This window comes from Hirundo rustica, chromosome 8 (assembly GCF_015227805.2).
Source record: "Hirundo rustica isolate bHirRus1 chromosome 8, bHirRus1.pri.v3, whole genome shotgun sequence".
In the NCBI taxonomy this organism is placed as follows: Eukaryota; Metazoa; Chordata; class Aves; order Passeriformes; family Hirundinidae; genus Hirundo; species Hirundo rustica.
This window is the reverse complement of record NC_053457.1, coordinates 27,170,694-27,184,966: the sequence shown is the minus strand read 5'-3', so window position 1 is coordinate 27,184,966 and position 14,273 is coordinate 27,170,694. Positions and strand designations below refer to the sequence as shown.

Here is a 14,273-nt window from a genome sequence, read left to right as displayed (position 1 = left end):
CAAGCACTAAAATACCCCATGCATATTTTACGGTTTCCAGTTAACAACAGAAATATTAAGGACATGGTTTGCAAGGAGCACAATAAAAGCTGTGTTGCCCCAAGAGATGACCCAGAATCATTCTGCCACTTACTCCTCCCCCCTTATTCAGTCTCTCTCAAGTTAAGGAATTCCTCCACTGGTTTAAGTTAACCATATGCTTAAATATGTTCCCGAATCAAGGTCTAAATTACTGAAGTAAACAGCTGCAGCTGTAAATATTCAACATGGAGCAGACATTTTGCTCGAGGACTTACAGTTTCAATCATTTTTCAGTGTAGAAACACATCTTGAAGTAAAAATAGAAATACATGTACAAAAAGTTTGCTGAAACAATTCCTACTCAAGACTCTTTTGGCTTGAGACCAAATATCCTGGAAAGAGGAACTCCTCTATCAGCATGAAAACAAGGCAAATGTAGTTGTATGTTAAACCCCACTCTGGATCGGTGATACAAAGACCTGCCTTCAGAAAACTGCAGAGACTCAACAGTCATGGCCAAGTATGACTGAAACAGGCTTTAGCTCAGAAGAAAATCAGTTTTTTGTCATGGACTTTTGGGGATGGAAACAGAGCTTGGTAGGGAAATAGGGAAAAAGGCAGTGGTTAACACTCCCTCTTTGTTTGGGTTTGTGTCCACAGGGACATGACTGTCCCTGCTGCTGTTCTTAACATATGGAAATGTGGGCTTTGTAGCCAAGCAAGGAGGCACAACAGACATCCTTAACTTTGCACATCTCTGTGAGCAAGAGAAAGCAATAAAGGAGTCCTGTGCACACACTGCTGAATGGCCACAGCCCAGGTCAGTGGGTGGAGGCAGAGCACCCCATGCCCTGCTTAAAGAACTGCCCTACACCGAGTGTCCCCTCAGCCCAATGACCACAACATCACCACTGCTGAAGTTTCATGCTGAAGTTGCATGAGAACTATTAAAAAAATTCAGGCCCAAACTCTGAAAGCTAATTCTAAAAGTGACATTTTAAATAATTTCTGTTTAAGACCAGGGGCAATGGACACAAGTTGGATGATGGGAATTTTCAGTGAGATACCTGGAGAATTTGCTTATTTCAGCTGCTACCGGAACAGATTGCTCAGACAGGCATTGATATCTTCAGCCTTGGATGTGTTTGAATTGTGACTGGAGAAGAGTCTTGAGCAACCCACACTAATGAGACTTGCTTTGAACAGGAGGTTGGACCAGATGACCTCTAGAAGTTCTTCCAGCCTAAATTGTCCTACAATTCTGTGAAATGTTGAAAGATAACTGCAAGGTTTGAAATATCCTGTAGCTCAAAAGTAGAACAAACTCTGACTAGCAGTAATGCAAGAAGCAGAACTCCCAGAATTTTCCTGGAAAGAGTGAAGAAACTTCACCAGAACTCACATTCCATTTCTTACTGCAGCCATAGTGGTCATGCAGCTGTTGGCAAGTCACATAACTTATTACCTGAGAGCTGAACTGAACCATTACTGCCTCATTTCTATCAGGCAGAGGTTGTGTCTCTGTCCTGTTGGGAAACAAATTTTAAAAGTCTCTTCTATAAATGCAGATGTGTTCATAAGCTTCTCAAAACGTCATTGATAACAATCCAGAAAACTGAAATCTGAAGATTAAAAGAGTACTTTTGACACAAAAATTTCCTGGTGAACCAGACAGGATAAAAAGTTGTTCTGGAGTGTAGCAGCTATTCTTCTAAAACATTTTCCCGCAATTTGAAGGGGATAGACAGAACTTATCTGCTAATTGAAAAAAGATTCAAATCTACTGAAATTTTTATCTAGTTACTTTTAGGTTTGTTTGTTTCCCACTGGGCTGTGTGTGGCTTGGAGACTTTCCAAATTCTTTTCTTATAAGCTTTTCTAGGCTATTGGCTTAGGATATGGGCAAAACCCCGAAGACATTCCAGAACACAGTATTTTCAACTTCTTTCTAGCACACTGTGCTCCCCAGTTCACACTGGGGTACAGGCCAAGGGATAGAGTCCTGAGACAACCCATTCCAGTGCTTCACCACACTCACAATAAAGAACTTCTTCCTAATATCTAATTTAAACAGTTTGAAGTTTGAAGTCATTCCCCCCGATCCTAGTAATGCCATGCCATAAGAGGAATGTACTAATTTAGCAGAACCTAAGTAGTTGCTATAGGAAAGGAAAAAACTCCCCAAACAATCCATGAATGTATAGGTCATTTGTACGTGAGAATAGTTACAAACACTTATTACAAAAATACTCTTACCCACATACCCAAAATATTATGAAACAACAAATTCTAATACATAAGGCTGGGCACCTTATTGCCAGAGCAGCAAACTGGGGTAGGAAGACCTGTTTCTTTTATGCCACTGATTTCCTCAGTGAGCTATGGCAACCTACAAAACCTGTCTCTGCTTCTATTCCCCATCTCCAGAATATTTTATGCGCAAACACATGGCCAGGGAATTTAGGTCATACAAAGGCAGTAATTTAGCCCTCTAGCTATCTAAATACCTGATCTCTTAATATATTCAGCCAGATTCAAAAGAGATGCTGCTTTGCTTTCCCAGACAGTAAAATTAGAAAGAGTTAGGCATTAATTTGAAGCACAGGGTGTTAGCATGGCATATGACTTCAAGCATATCAGCAAATATATGTTGTGGGAACAGCCACTACATTGAGCAATGTTCAATTTAACATTATCTTTTCTGTATAATATCGATGTGGAGAATGGTCCTCCAGAGTTTTATTTTATTGGTTCCAGTAATTATGCAAAATATTGTGTGGTGTGTACTGAAGTATGCAGAAATTAGGACACAACTGCCAATCTGTGCTAATTATATTTCTTGCAGTTGTATTTATCTAATACATGCTGATTTCTTGGGGTCTGTACTTCATGATTATTCTTGTAACTACACAAAATGAGATGTTGCTGAGGCTAGGGTAATGCTAGACCCTTCTACCCAACAGTCACAAACAAATTAAATTCACTGTAGGTCTATAAATTATGTGGCATTAAACAACATCCTGAGAATTGTCTACTGAAAGCCGCTTCTATGCTGGCATTGCTTTTGGCACATTTACCTGACCTGAGCTTAAATCCTAACCTGACTTTCATCTAGACTGGTGACTCAGCTCAGCATTTTTGTTGAAGAAAAAGGAAATCCAGTGCCTTTCTGACACACAGAAACATGCCATCATGGTGCTCGACTGCATAATCCTTTTGTCTGAAAAGAAGAGCCCAAGTATATCTCAGAAAGATCGTATTTTTCATTTGGCTTATGGAACACTTATAAACTAGGACTCCTAACTGTGATTCCCAAACACAAAACAAAGTCAAAGGTTACAGCATATGTTTTTGTTTCAGCTTCTCCAAATTACTTGCAAATGTATTCAAACACAATATGAGGAGATACTTTATTTTATTGAAAATAACAGACTACAGGGTGCTACAAAAAAGGCTGGGGTACCTCAAGCATAAACATGGAAAGAATACATTGGTTTAGAAACCCATAAATCCTTATTTGAATCTGCCAACCTGAAAGCCAAGTAAAGCCCGAAAAAACTATTTTTCCTAAATGCTATGTCTGATTAAGCCATACTATTAAATGACAGCTGAACTTTAACATTAATATGATATTATTTAAATAACTGCATGATTTTTTTTTACACTAAAATGATGAATGATTTTTGGACAGCTCAATTGACATAAAGCAAGAAACCCCTTTAATGAGATTTGACAAAATGGAGACATATGCAGAATATTCGTTACAGCTCATGTCGCAGAGCCCTTCCAGGGGAGACTTGGGTTTGGTTGGTGTCTTTTCTTTTCCTTCATTTTTTTATAGTTTATTTTGATTGTCTACAGTCACTGAACCATCCCTTTCAATTGCCACTTCCTTCCTCCATGGATTTTGAATTTAGCTTGTGTCATTTACATATTACTCTTAATCAGAGAATTTTATATGTTACATTTTGGAGTTGGAATTGTAAGAAATCTGTGGAATGAAGGCATCAGGTTCAGTTATTTTAACCTTTGTCAATTTGGTATACAAGGAACTAACAAAGGTATTTTCTGAGGAGACTTACAGAGAAATAAAGCTTGTGCTAAGGAACAACTTATAAAATTCCAGTTTTCACATTTCCTAAGCCAAGTGACAAATCAACAACTCTACTAAATTTTTCTCATTTTTTCCTTTTTTTTTTCTAAGCAAAGCACATTAAGCAAACACACAACATAAAAGCCTGTGGCAAGGGTAATTTCAGACTGAACTCTTCAGAGGATGCACTAAACTCCTTTAAAACTGTGCTTTCTTAGCACCCAGCACCACTTATTAGAGGGATGCTTTTCTTCTTTAGGACACTGAGTATGTATGGAAATATGGAAATATGGAAATATGGAAATATGGAAATATGGAAATATGTATGGACATCACAGAGAAGCTCAGGTGCTGTTTCACTGTGTAAAGAACACACATCCAGATTTGCCACTAATTCAAAAAACTTTGTCTAAGAATGCACCAATGCAAATTTAAGGGGAGTGGTAATCAGCGGATAACTCCCTCCCCCTTCAGTCCCACATAGAGCTTTAGGACATTACACAATTTTCCTTTTCATATCACCTCATTTTGATCCCAGGGACAATTTTCACAACATTGAAAGCGTGGAAGAAACATGCTAAAACCACAAGGGCTGACAACGTGTCTGCCCCATCCATTTAGGCAGAATTGACAATTTTAAACTTTTATCTGCACACAGATTTATGCTGCCCCAAAACATTTACCAACTTTCTCATTTTAACAGGCAAAAAACCCCGTCAAAACACCAAAATCACTGAAGAATAAGAAACACAGGAAATCATCATCAAAAAATCTTAATTTTAGAACACACATCCAAGCCCCCCCAAAGAAATACAAAGAAACAAAGATGGGAAATCATTACACAAGGGCTATCCTTCAGGCTACAGAAAACACTTTCCATAGGTATGACAAAGCTTCTATCATCCAAAGACATTCTACATAGCAGCCTGGGTAAAAAAAAGTCAGCAAAATGTTGAGGCTGAAGTAAAATTGAAAATAAAGGCACAGAGGGAGAGTAGAAGAAAAGAAAGACCAGAAATGTCCCTACCTTGGCCTTACCTTCGCAACATTCCTGTCAAAATCCTGGAACTCTTCCCCAGGTTTGCATCTGTTTCTCTAAGCTGGGGAGAAAAGAGTCCCATTAAAGGAAACAGGCACACGTACCCCATTGTGTACAAAGGACACTGGTCCTACAGTCACCCGAGTCAGTGAGCTGCAGGTTTAGCACACAACAAGCTTGTAAAGCCACCAAAGCGCTGAAATTTAAAAATATTTTGCCTTGTTTTCACTTACATAAATACAAAACCCAGGGAAGGTAAGTCATTGAGGCAACAAAGGCGAGTCAGGATAAAGAGCAAAAGCTTTACAAATAAAGGGTTGCAGGTAGAAGCTCGATGCACCGGAATCCATAATTCCCACGTGTATGTGCATTGTTTGTGTATATTAGTGAAAGGATCAAGGGATGAGGAGACAGCCATGTGCTGTGTTCCTGATGCTTTATGAAAAGAAAAACATATCTTTCTTTCACTGGTTTTCAAAGACTGTAGTTTAAAGAATGAAACAGAAATACAAAATATATCCCTTTAGCAATTCTGTGTGAAAGAAGTACGTCTATATTGCCCCTTAAATACAGAACTTGTACTGACCTTTAAGCAGCCACCTCTGGCCTGGGTGCTCAAATGCTTTGTGAATAGTATATATACATGCACAGAAGGAATAGCTGTACAGTATATATGGTGGGGTTTTTTTCACTGAAATGACCATTTCTGTAGTTTTCTAGGACAAAGGAAACCTACAGCTTAAAGCTACACCTAATTAGCTGTCTTGTTCTACAGCTCTCAAAAATCTTGCAAAATAGGTAAAAAATGAAAGAGTAGATGAAAAGTTATGAAGCGAATGAACTTCATGTTTATTTCTATTGCTTTTTAAAAGGGATTAAAATGTCCTCTCTCTTTTTGTGTTTATTAGTGTCCCACAAAAGGAAATCCAGAAATTAGAAGATTATAGGAAGAATGGAGTTACTCTCCTATCGCCTCTTTTGCCACTGGCAGCTAGAGGAGAGACATCTTTTGACATTTTACGCATCTTGGAAGCAGAAGGACATCAAAAATCTACTGTAAAAAGATAATGCAATGATTATGACTGTTTCAGTTGTGAAATAGCAGGAACCACCGTTTCTAACATGCCCCAAAACACAGCTGTGTGTACATACATAAAAACATTCTTCTCCTTATGAAAGCTGAATATTTCCTTCTTCATTATCAAATCAGATTGAAAGGATTACCTGAATCTTTGACTTCTTACTGAAAAAAACTTTGTTGCAGTAGACAAAATGTGTCCTGTGTTACAAACCCATCAAAACAGTAACACTGCCAAGGAGAGTGGCAGTCTTCCAATAACAAATCACCTTCACCATAACAAGCCACTATTATATCTTGAATATTTGAACAGCAGCAATATTAAACCCAGTCTCTATTCTGGAGCACAATACAGTAAATATTTGCTGCCAGATTTAATGCTTATTACTGAAATTAGTAGGTGATGTGACAATCAGTGTCACATAACGTTTTTGCATACATTTCCTCCTTATTCTTCTAAAAGCTATTAGCAAAATACCAAGTAGAAGCTGGGACTGGATAACACCAATCAAGTCTTGCTCTTAGCAATACGATATTCAGTGGGAAGGCTTGCACTAACTCTCAGATCTCTGTAATTATGTGCTATGATGGAACAAAGATGAGTATTATATTCCAGGGAGGCCATTCCCTCATTTTTTCCTGATTCATCTAGACAATTCAAGCTCCAGAAAAGCAGTTTAGCCTGGTTTGACAAAAGTAACAGAAGAAAAAACGTCACAATAATTTTTAAAAGGCTCATTAAAAAGCCAAGTTCTTATCTATGCTAGAAGGGATTCTGAAGTACAAATGTATGCTTTACATTGGTCTTTTATTATTCATAAAGATGCATTTAACACTTGGGGCTTCTCCTCCCTTTTCACTGAAAAGTAGCGCTCTCCTTTTTACCATTAAATGTTTGATCCTAACTTTCCTCTCTTGCTGCAGGATTCTACCTGACAGCTAGAATCAGTGCTGATAGTTAGGCAGGGGAAGCTGAATCTTAGAGGTTTGACAAACTCCTCTAAGCAAGGCGACCTCATGTTTTTATGGTAATAAAAAACCCACAAAATAAGCGAAAGAAACATTAAAAAAAGAAACAAACACGTACACACATAGTTGGAAGATCTCTAGCTACCTCCCAAGAGAATGCTAAGAAAACACCTTTTCTTCCTGTTCTGGCAGAAAAGAACAAAACAAAGAAACCCACATGAAGAGTTTCAAACTGTAAGTTTGTTTTTATTAAAAACTGAATCATCTGATTGCAGTTCTTCACCATTTCTTTGCCAATACCAGCACACCACAGAAGTGTGGAATGGAACTGGTGGAATGTGCACCTCTTAAACAGCATATGTTTCACAGAACTGCTGTAGTGAAAACACTGTGAAACAGGCTTTGATATTAACAATGGCAAACCTACATGATGTTTAAAAATAATATTAAGATTAATAATGAGCAAGCAGGAAGATGAACAAGATGCTGACATTCGTATCTTGTCTGCCTCAGACAAATTTAGAGGTTTTCCTAAAAAAATGTTGCATCTTTTAGTGTACTGTATAGTCCAGTTAACCTGACTTGTAGCAGAGTTTTTATTTTTAATTCTTTCTCTTTGCCTTCAGAAGAAAATAGGAGTTTTACTCTACAGACAGGAAAATTCATATATGTACATTTAACCAAACCATTGAGACATGAACTTATTTACATTTTGCTTTTTTTAAAAAAAATCTTCCTAATTTTCACAACATTGAACTGTTAAAGCTGATCATCATACTAAAGTTGACAATTTCATTCCAGAAGACAAGTTTATTCCCTGGTTGATAAGTAAAAAATACTCCATGTATTTAATGTACATCTATAGTGCATTGATAAAACACCCTCTGTTCTGGTCTTTCAAAATCTCCAGATAATGGGAAACTAACCAAATTATCCAAGATCTCCCCTAAATGTTCAAATGAGTGTATACAAGAGCTGGAACAGGTCCACCCATGTGGCTCCACTAGAGAACTTTTCTAAATTCCCTAAAGAAAATATTTTAAGTGGCTTCTGATAAAAAACTTGGAGTTTGAGATCTTCCATTATGACAAGAGGTTTTATTACTGCACTGTGGTGGACTGTTCATGTACTGCACTTTCCTAGAATATCCTTCTTATTTTTAATCTTGTTCTTTGCATCTTACAGATTTTGCCATCAAAGAAACTTGCTCCTCAGGTGGAAAGCAATGAAAAGGAAATGTTATGCTATGAACCATGTGTACATTGAGTGATCTGAATTGCATCCCTGGGATATATAGGATCAGCAGAAAGGAGTACATGGCGTTCATCTCCATTGCCTAGGTTTTATTTGTCCAGCTAGAAACACAAAAGCATTTCAGACTCGGCAGCCACTGGGGATGTAAGGAGTGGAGGTGAAATAAGACATCAGAACAAAACTTGGTCAATCCTCACAATTCTTAGTTACATTTAGTGATCTAGCTATATTTAGTGTTTTAAAGTAGCTAATGCCCAGCACTTCAGAAAGCAACCAGTACAGCTGGCAGAAAATGCCTGATTAATGCTGTTACTGGAACCTTTACTAATCAAAGCCATCCAAGTGAAGAAACTCCCATGGGACAAATAAAGGAGTTTTTTTGAAGTACCACTGGTCAGTTAAGAGATGTGTGGGAGAACCTAGCTTTGGAAAAATTGGGCACTTGGGAAAGTATCTAAACAACACATCATGGACAGAAAGTCCTGGCTCTGTGAGCAGAAACCAGAGACAGAGAGGTGGGGTCCCCCACATGGAAGTTCAGAGAACTTGTACACATTGGATGAGATGGGCTTCTGAGCATCTCCATTGACTCTGCACAGTGGAGCTGATCCCTGTGGAGGTCACATGAGCCAAAAGTGACACTGATATGTTACCTTGGCTGCAGAGACAGAGCAGCAGTACCTGCTCTTCACACAGACCTGCCTGAGGGGCTGATATTTGCATCTGCAGCTACAAAGAGTAAGGTTGCTCAACTATTAGAAGCTCGCTTATGGTACTGAACTGTTTCACAGGAGGCCCAAGAAGTCATTGGAATTGACAGTACAACAAACCCTTCAAAGCACAGAACACTGACCTAACTGACAGTGACAGAAAACTTACTTCCAACAGCAGATTTGGTGACTACAGTGTGATTCCCCATCAGAGAGACTTGGCAGGATGGGGCCCACGTAAGACACTTTGTAAGTTCTCCACTGTAGATGGTGATTATATCTCATCTGGATTATTTTTGCATGCACAAAGAACTTGCCCAATGCAAATAAAATGCAGGATCAGCAACTATTTATTATCAAACTTACCCTTTCCCGAGCACGCTGGATCTTCTCTCTGTCATGGCTGAGGTTTTCAAGCATCTCCTGTCCAATCTGCTCTGCATTAAAAAATGAAAATGCAAATCATGAAAAATACGGCTTGTGACTTAAAATGCCAAGTTAGATTCTAACAAGAGCATTTAATACATGTGGTAGCCTAATCACTCCTCCTAACTGCAAAGAGGAATACATTATTATGTTAATTTTGAAGTTTTTCAAACAACATTAAATTGAAGAAGCAAACCAAACCAGAAGCTGCCCCTCTGCAGTCTCTTGAGATTGCCTAGGCCCTGGGAATTGATGCTGACCTTTGATCTGTGAAACAAAGGCAAGAAAACTTTCAGACTTGCTCTAGATGCTGGGTGCTCCTACTTTCTATCTGCTCCTTAAACACGAGGAAGTCAGTAAGCCTTTGCTAAAACACCAGCCATCCCTGTACATCTAAAGACACAGAAGTCATATTAGAAGAAAACCTCTCTCAGCGCCTCTCAGCATTTACCATTGATGCTTAAATGAAAGCTTTTTCAGGCTCAGCCCAGTTACTGGTGTCTGCTTTGCTCCACCATGGACTGTTTCTGGCTGGCTTAGAGATAGGCTGTAATCTCCTGATGTTTTCAACAGCAGACAGAGACATTAATTTATAGTCATCACCGTTTGTTTACACAGGGGTTGTTTCCTTCCGCAGCTTACGCTGAACCAAAGGTTGCAAAATTATAGTGGAGAGGCCTCAAGATATGGTACAAAGACAACACAAGATGCCAAAACTTTACTCTTCAAACAGCTTCAATCAACTGCTTCCCTAACACTGAAATATTAGCAGCAAGTATAGAGAAGAGATTTTAATCTTCAAAGCTCTATAGAAATATTAAGAAACCCTCCCTGTATTTCCCCGAAGGAGAAAAATAAGTTAAATCATTCCCATTTTACAGATGGGGAAGCAGGCAGAAGGAGCTGAAGCAGCTGTAGCTTTGCCTCAGGACACACAGCACGTGTGAGACAACCAGCATTTCTGTTCACATTCATTTAGGGTACTTAGCAGGCTTACCAGAGATATGAACCAAGAGAGTAAAACTACAAAAACATGGCTTTTTTTCCCCCTAAATAACAAATAAAAAAGCCTTGCTTTTGTTCTGGTGAGTGAGTGGGATCCTAAAATGTCATTATTCAGGGAGACCTGAGAAATGGATCATTAAAAATTCACCAATATGTTAGTGAACACGATTATGACTATTTTTTTCAATAGATACAGTCCATTTTCAGTCCAAAGTAGGATCGCAAACTTTAAAAGTTTGAGACAAGCAATGTTATTTTAAAATCCATTTAACACAAAGTACACAGTCTGCCAGATAAAGTCTGAGGAAATTCATTACATATATATTTCTCTATCAGTTGCCAAGTATAGTACAAGTAAGATAAATATTTCCTCTGACCACAAATTGACATCCTCATTATGCTATCTTGTCCCTCTTGGCTCGCTGCTCTTTACTTTTAGCTGTATATACAATGCCTCCCAAAGGTGAAATGTGGTAAGATGCATGGGTTTGGAGTTGAAAAGGCTGCACAGTGCAGTGCAGTTACACAAATGGCAGCCTCAGAAAGGGATTCATGAGAGCCTCGCCTATCTTTGCATGTCAAAGGACTTACAGGATGGAACTATACCAAGCTTTTCCTCATTAAAGCACTCAAAATACCGTAATACACAAACAGAGAGATGTGTTCAATATAATCCAGGGGAGAAAAAAAAACCAAAGCAAAATCCCTTGAAAGAGAGGCAAGAAAAAAAATCAACAAATTACTAACCTAGTAGCATGAGGTGAAATGATAAAAAGTGTATTTAGTGCTAAAAATTATATGTATGTTTGCAGACATAAAGGAGTACGAGGTGCAGATCTTCCTTCAAAGGAATAAGCATAAAATACATGGCTAAAATGGTTTGGTGTCTCATGAACAAAGCTCAAAAATATCTTTGTAGGAAACAGTTTTATTTTTATTACACCAATTTTTAAGCAAGTTACTGTGGGTTTGTATATATATTTTTTTTTCATCTTCTTCCTGTCACTGGCAAGTTCACACTCTTAGCTTTTTATAATGATTGAGTTTATTTTCCAACCATCAATGTGACAGCAGCATCAACTGTAAGTGAGGGTAAAACACCGTCACTTTGACGAATAGTGTATTTTCCTCTCATTGTCGATGACTGAAGACATCAATAAATAAGGAAGGAGAGCATGTCAGCCAGAATATCACAGAATGAATTGTTGATATGACACTCAGGGATTAAACCTTCAGCCATGAAGTTCAACCTAGCAGAGGGGTCTGAGAACTGAGATAGTTGCGTTTCTTCCCAGCAGCCTCTATAGATAAATAATTGGACGGATCATCAATTTTACAGGAGCAGCTTTACTCTACATGCACTTTCGTTGATGATCTTTGGCCTTTTTTGGGCTAAAATAACAACATAAGTTGAACAAAGAGACATGAAGGAGGTAACATAATCTCACAATAAGTTTGCAAACATAAATTTACACCTTTATCCACTTCACATCCTCATTCTGCTCAGAAAATTCACTGATGACAGTGAAATTTGATTTTTAGCTGGAAGGTCAAGACAGTCAAACAAAAATATTATTACAAAGAAAAAATATAGACTTCTCAATGATACAAAGACATGTCTCTTCACTTGGTTTGCAACTGAAAGCACCTGGGACTAGGGAAAATGTAGCATTAGCCCACAGTACAGCTAATTACGAGCTTGATATCATTGCTCTCTGCTTGCTAACATTTTTCAGGTTTCCCCACAGCTCTGATGCTTTCCTTCCAGTTAAAACGTTCAGCCATGTGGCAGATTCATGCTTTTGGTGCAATGGTGCTGTATAGATCTTCCCAGCCAACATGTAAAACAAATCATTGATGAAGCTACTATAGTTATGTGCAAAGGTCAGCTCTGTAAGATATACTGTAGTGCAGATGCATGAATTAAGACCAATACACAAACTAAAGGGTGTTGTCTGTTGCCAGTAATGGTGTAATTTCCACAGAATCCTAACAATGTCAATTATTTGGGGATAATGAAGGGACAGTTTAGTATGGTGCAGTCCCAAGTCCTACCAAAGACTGAGTGGTGCTGCCTCTTCTAACTGAAACTCCTGAAGAGATGCATAAAATTATGTTCTAAAATTACAGTTAAACTGTGAGAAGCAGAAGGGTGAATGCATTTATATCATTATTATCTGTGAACTGACAGAGGGCAGGAATATTCGATAGAGCAATTATCTCAGTCTTAAACAATGCTGTGATGGCCAGAAAAAAATATTCCTGAAAAAATACATAATATTAACAAGCATCATCCTTAAATGGTGAATGCTAAAATCCACAGCTCTAAATGTATTCCACCCTAAAGGTGTTTGAACAAAGTATGTGAAATGATCCTCTTTAGTGCCAAGCACTTCAAAAAATGCCATGTTGTGAGTCCAGTACAAATGGTGCCTGGTTCTATGAGACTATGTTATGCAAGAAAAACATAACATTTCTCATCCTAAAGCACTGAAATTAATTAGTGGAATAAATACAACTTTCCCCACTTGAAAAAAAAAAAAAATACAACACCCCCCCCAAATGTAACAAATGCAAACCTAACTTCCCCCTCCACAAATTGGCACCTGGTTTTCAACACTTATGTTGAGATAAACCCAAAACACAATGATCACTTCTAGCAATGCTTTGCACTCCTGAATAATCCCCTTCTTAGAAATTTACTTGCAACCTGGATGCAGTATTTATTTATACATACAAATTGTAATTATTTAATACGTGGTCCACAGGGTTTGATTTCTAATACCTACACACACACCAAGGGTGCAACATAAGATGTGCTTGACTGGTTTTCTTTTACTTTTTTTGCCTCCAGTCATCTAAGAATTTATGTACTTTATCAGCTAAACTGATTCTGAAAGAGCTTTTTCTAATCACTCAAGTCAATAATACTTTTTTGCCCTAAGAATGACTAATATATTTACTCAAGAGACAGGAATGACATGGAATGAGCCTCTCCAGGCTTTAGGATAAACAAACATGCCTTTTTATGAATTTTGAAGACAGACTCCCCATTTTTATTTTCATATGAAAAATAAAATAATCTGCCATAGTTTCTAGAGCACTTTTCCTCTTAAGTGAACCCTGTATGCGTGCATATGCATGTATGTATGTGTATATATATATATTTGTGTGTGTGTGTGCATGTGTGTGTGTATAAAAGTGTCATAAGATGCAGCAGATATCTTGATATGATTTAATATACAAAACAAAACAAAAAACAAACAAACAAAAGCTCAAAACCAACCAAATCACAGAGAGGATGCCTGGAAATATGATTTGCTCAATCTCATCTTATATACAATGTATGCATTTGAGCTTTGTAATTAGAGGTTGGCAAAGACAAATTAATTTACACTGGGTAAAGCAGAAGATCACGTTAAAAATCAAGATAGCTGTTCTACAGAAACATGAAATACACTATAAAAACCACTATGTGTTGAGCAGAGTAGGAGTGGGGAACAGTTCCAGGACAAGATCCCCCGCCCTGCTTAGTGAGCAGTGCCATTTGGGGGGTGCAATTGTGTGTTGTCATTGCACAGAGTCATCACATGCTCTGAAGACGTAGCTAAAGCTTATAGGAGATTTTTGGAAACTGTGCTGATACAGGCTGGGCCTTTTTTTTTTTTTTTTTTTTTC

At 38.0% G+C, this 14,273-nt stretch overlaps 1 protein-coding gene across 5 annotated transcripts in view; it reads right to left on the bottom strand.

Annotated features, from left to right (window-relative positions):
- VTI1A (vesicle transport through interaction with t-SNAREs 1A) overlaps window positions 1–14,273 on the bottom strand; it is a 257,176-nt gene that overhangs the window by 91,827 nt on the left and 151,076 nt on the right. For 3 of the 5 annotated variants that reach the window (XM_040070812.2, XM_040070814.2, XM_040070815.2), the window contains 2 exons: window positions 9,531–9,601; window positions 5,153–5,214 (listed from right to left, as the gene is read on the bottom strand). In XM_040070812.2, the coding sequence (XP_039926746.1) occupies window positions 5,153–5,214; window positions 9,531–9,601 (133 nt within the window). Of the gene's footprint in view, window positions 1–5,141; window positions 5,215–9,530; window positions 9,602–14,273 lie in introns of all 5 variants that reach the window. The other 2 variants (XM_040070816.2, XM_040070817.2) reach the window with 1 other exon arrangement.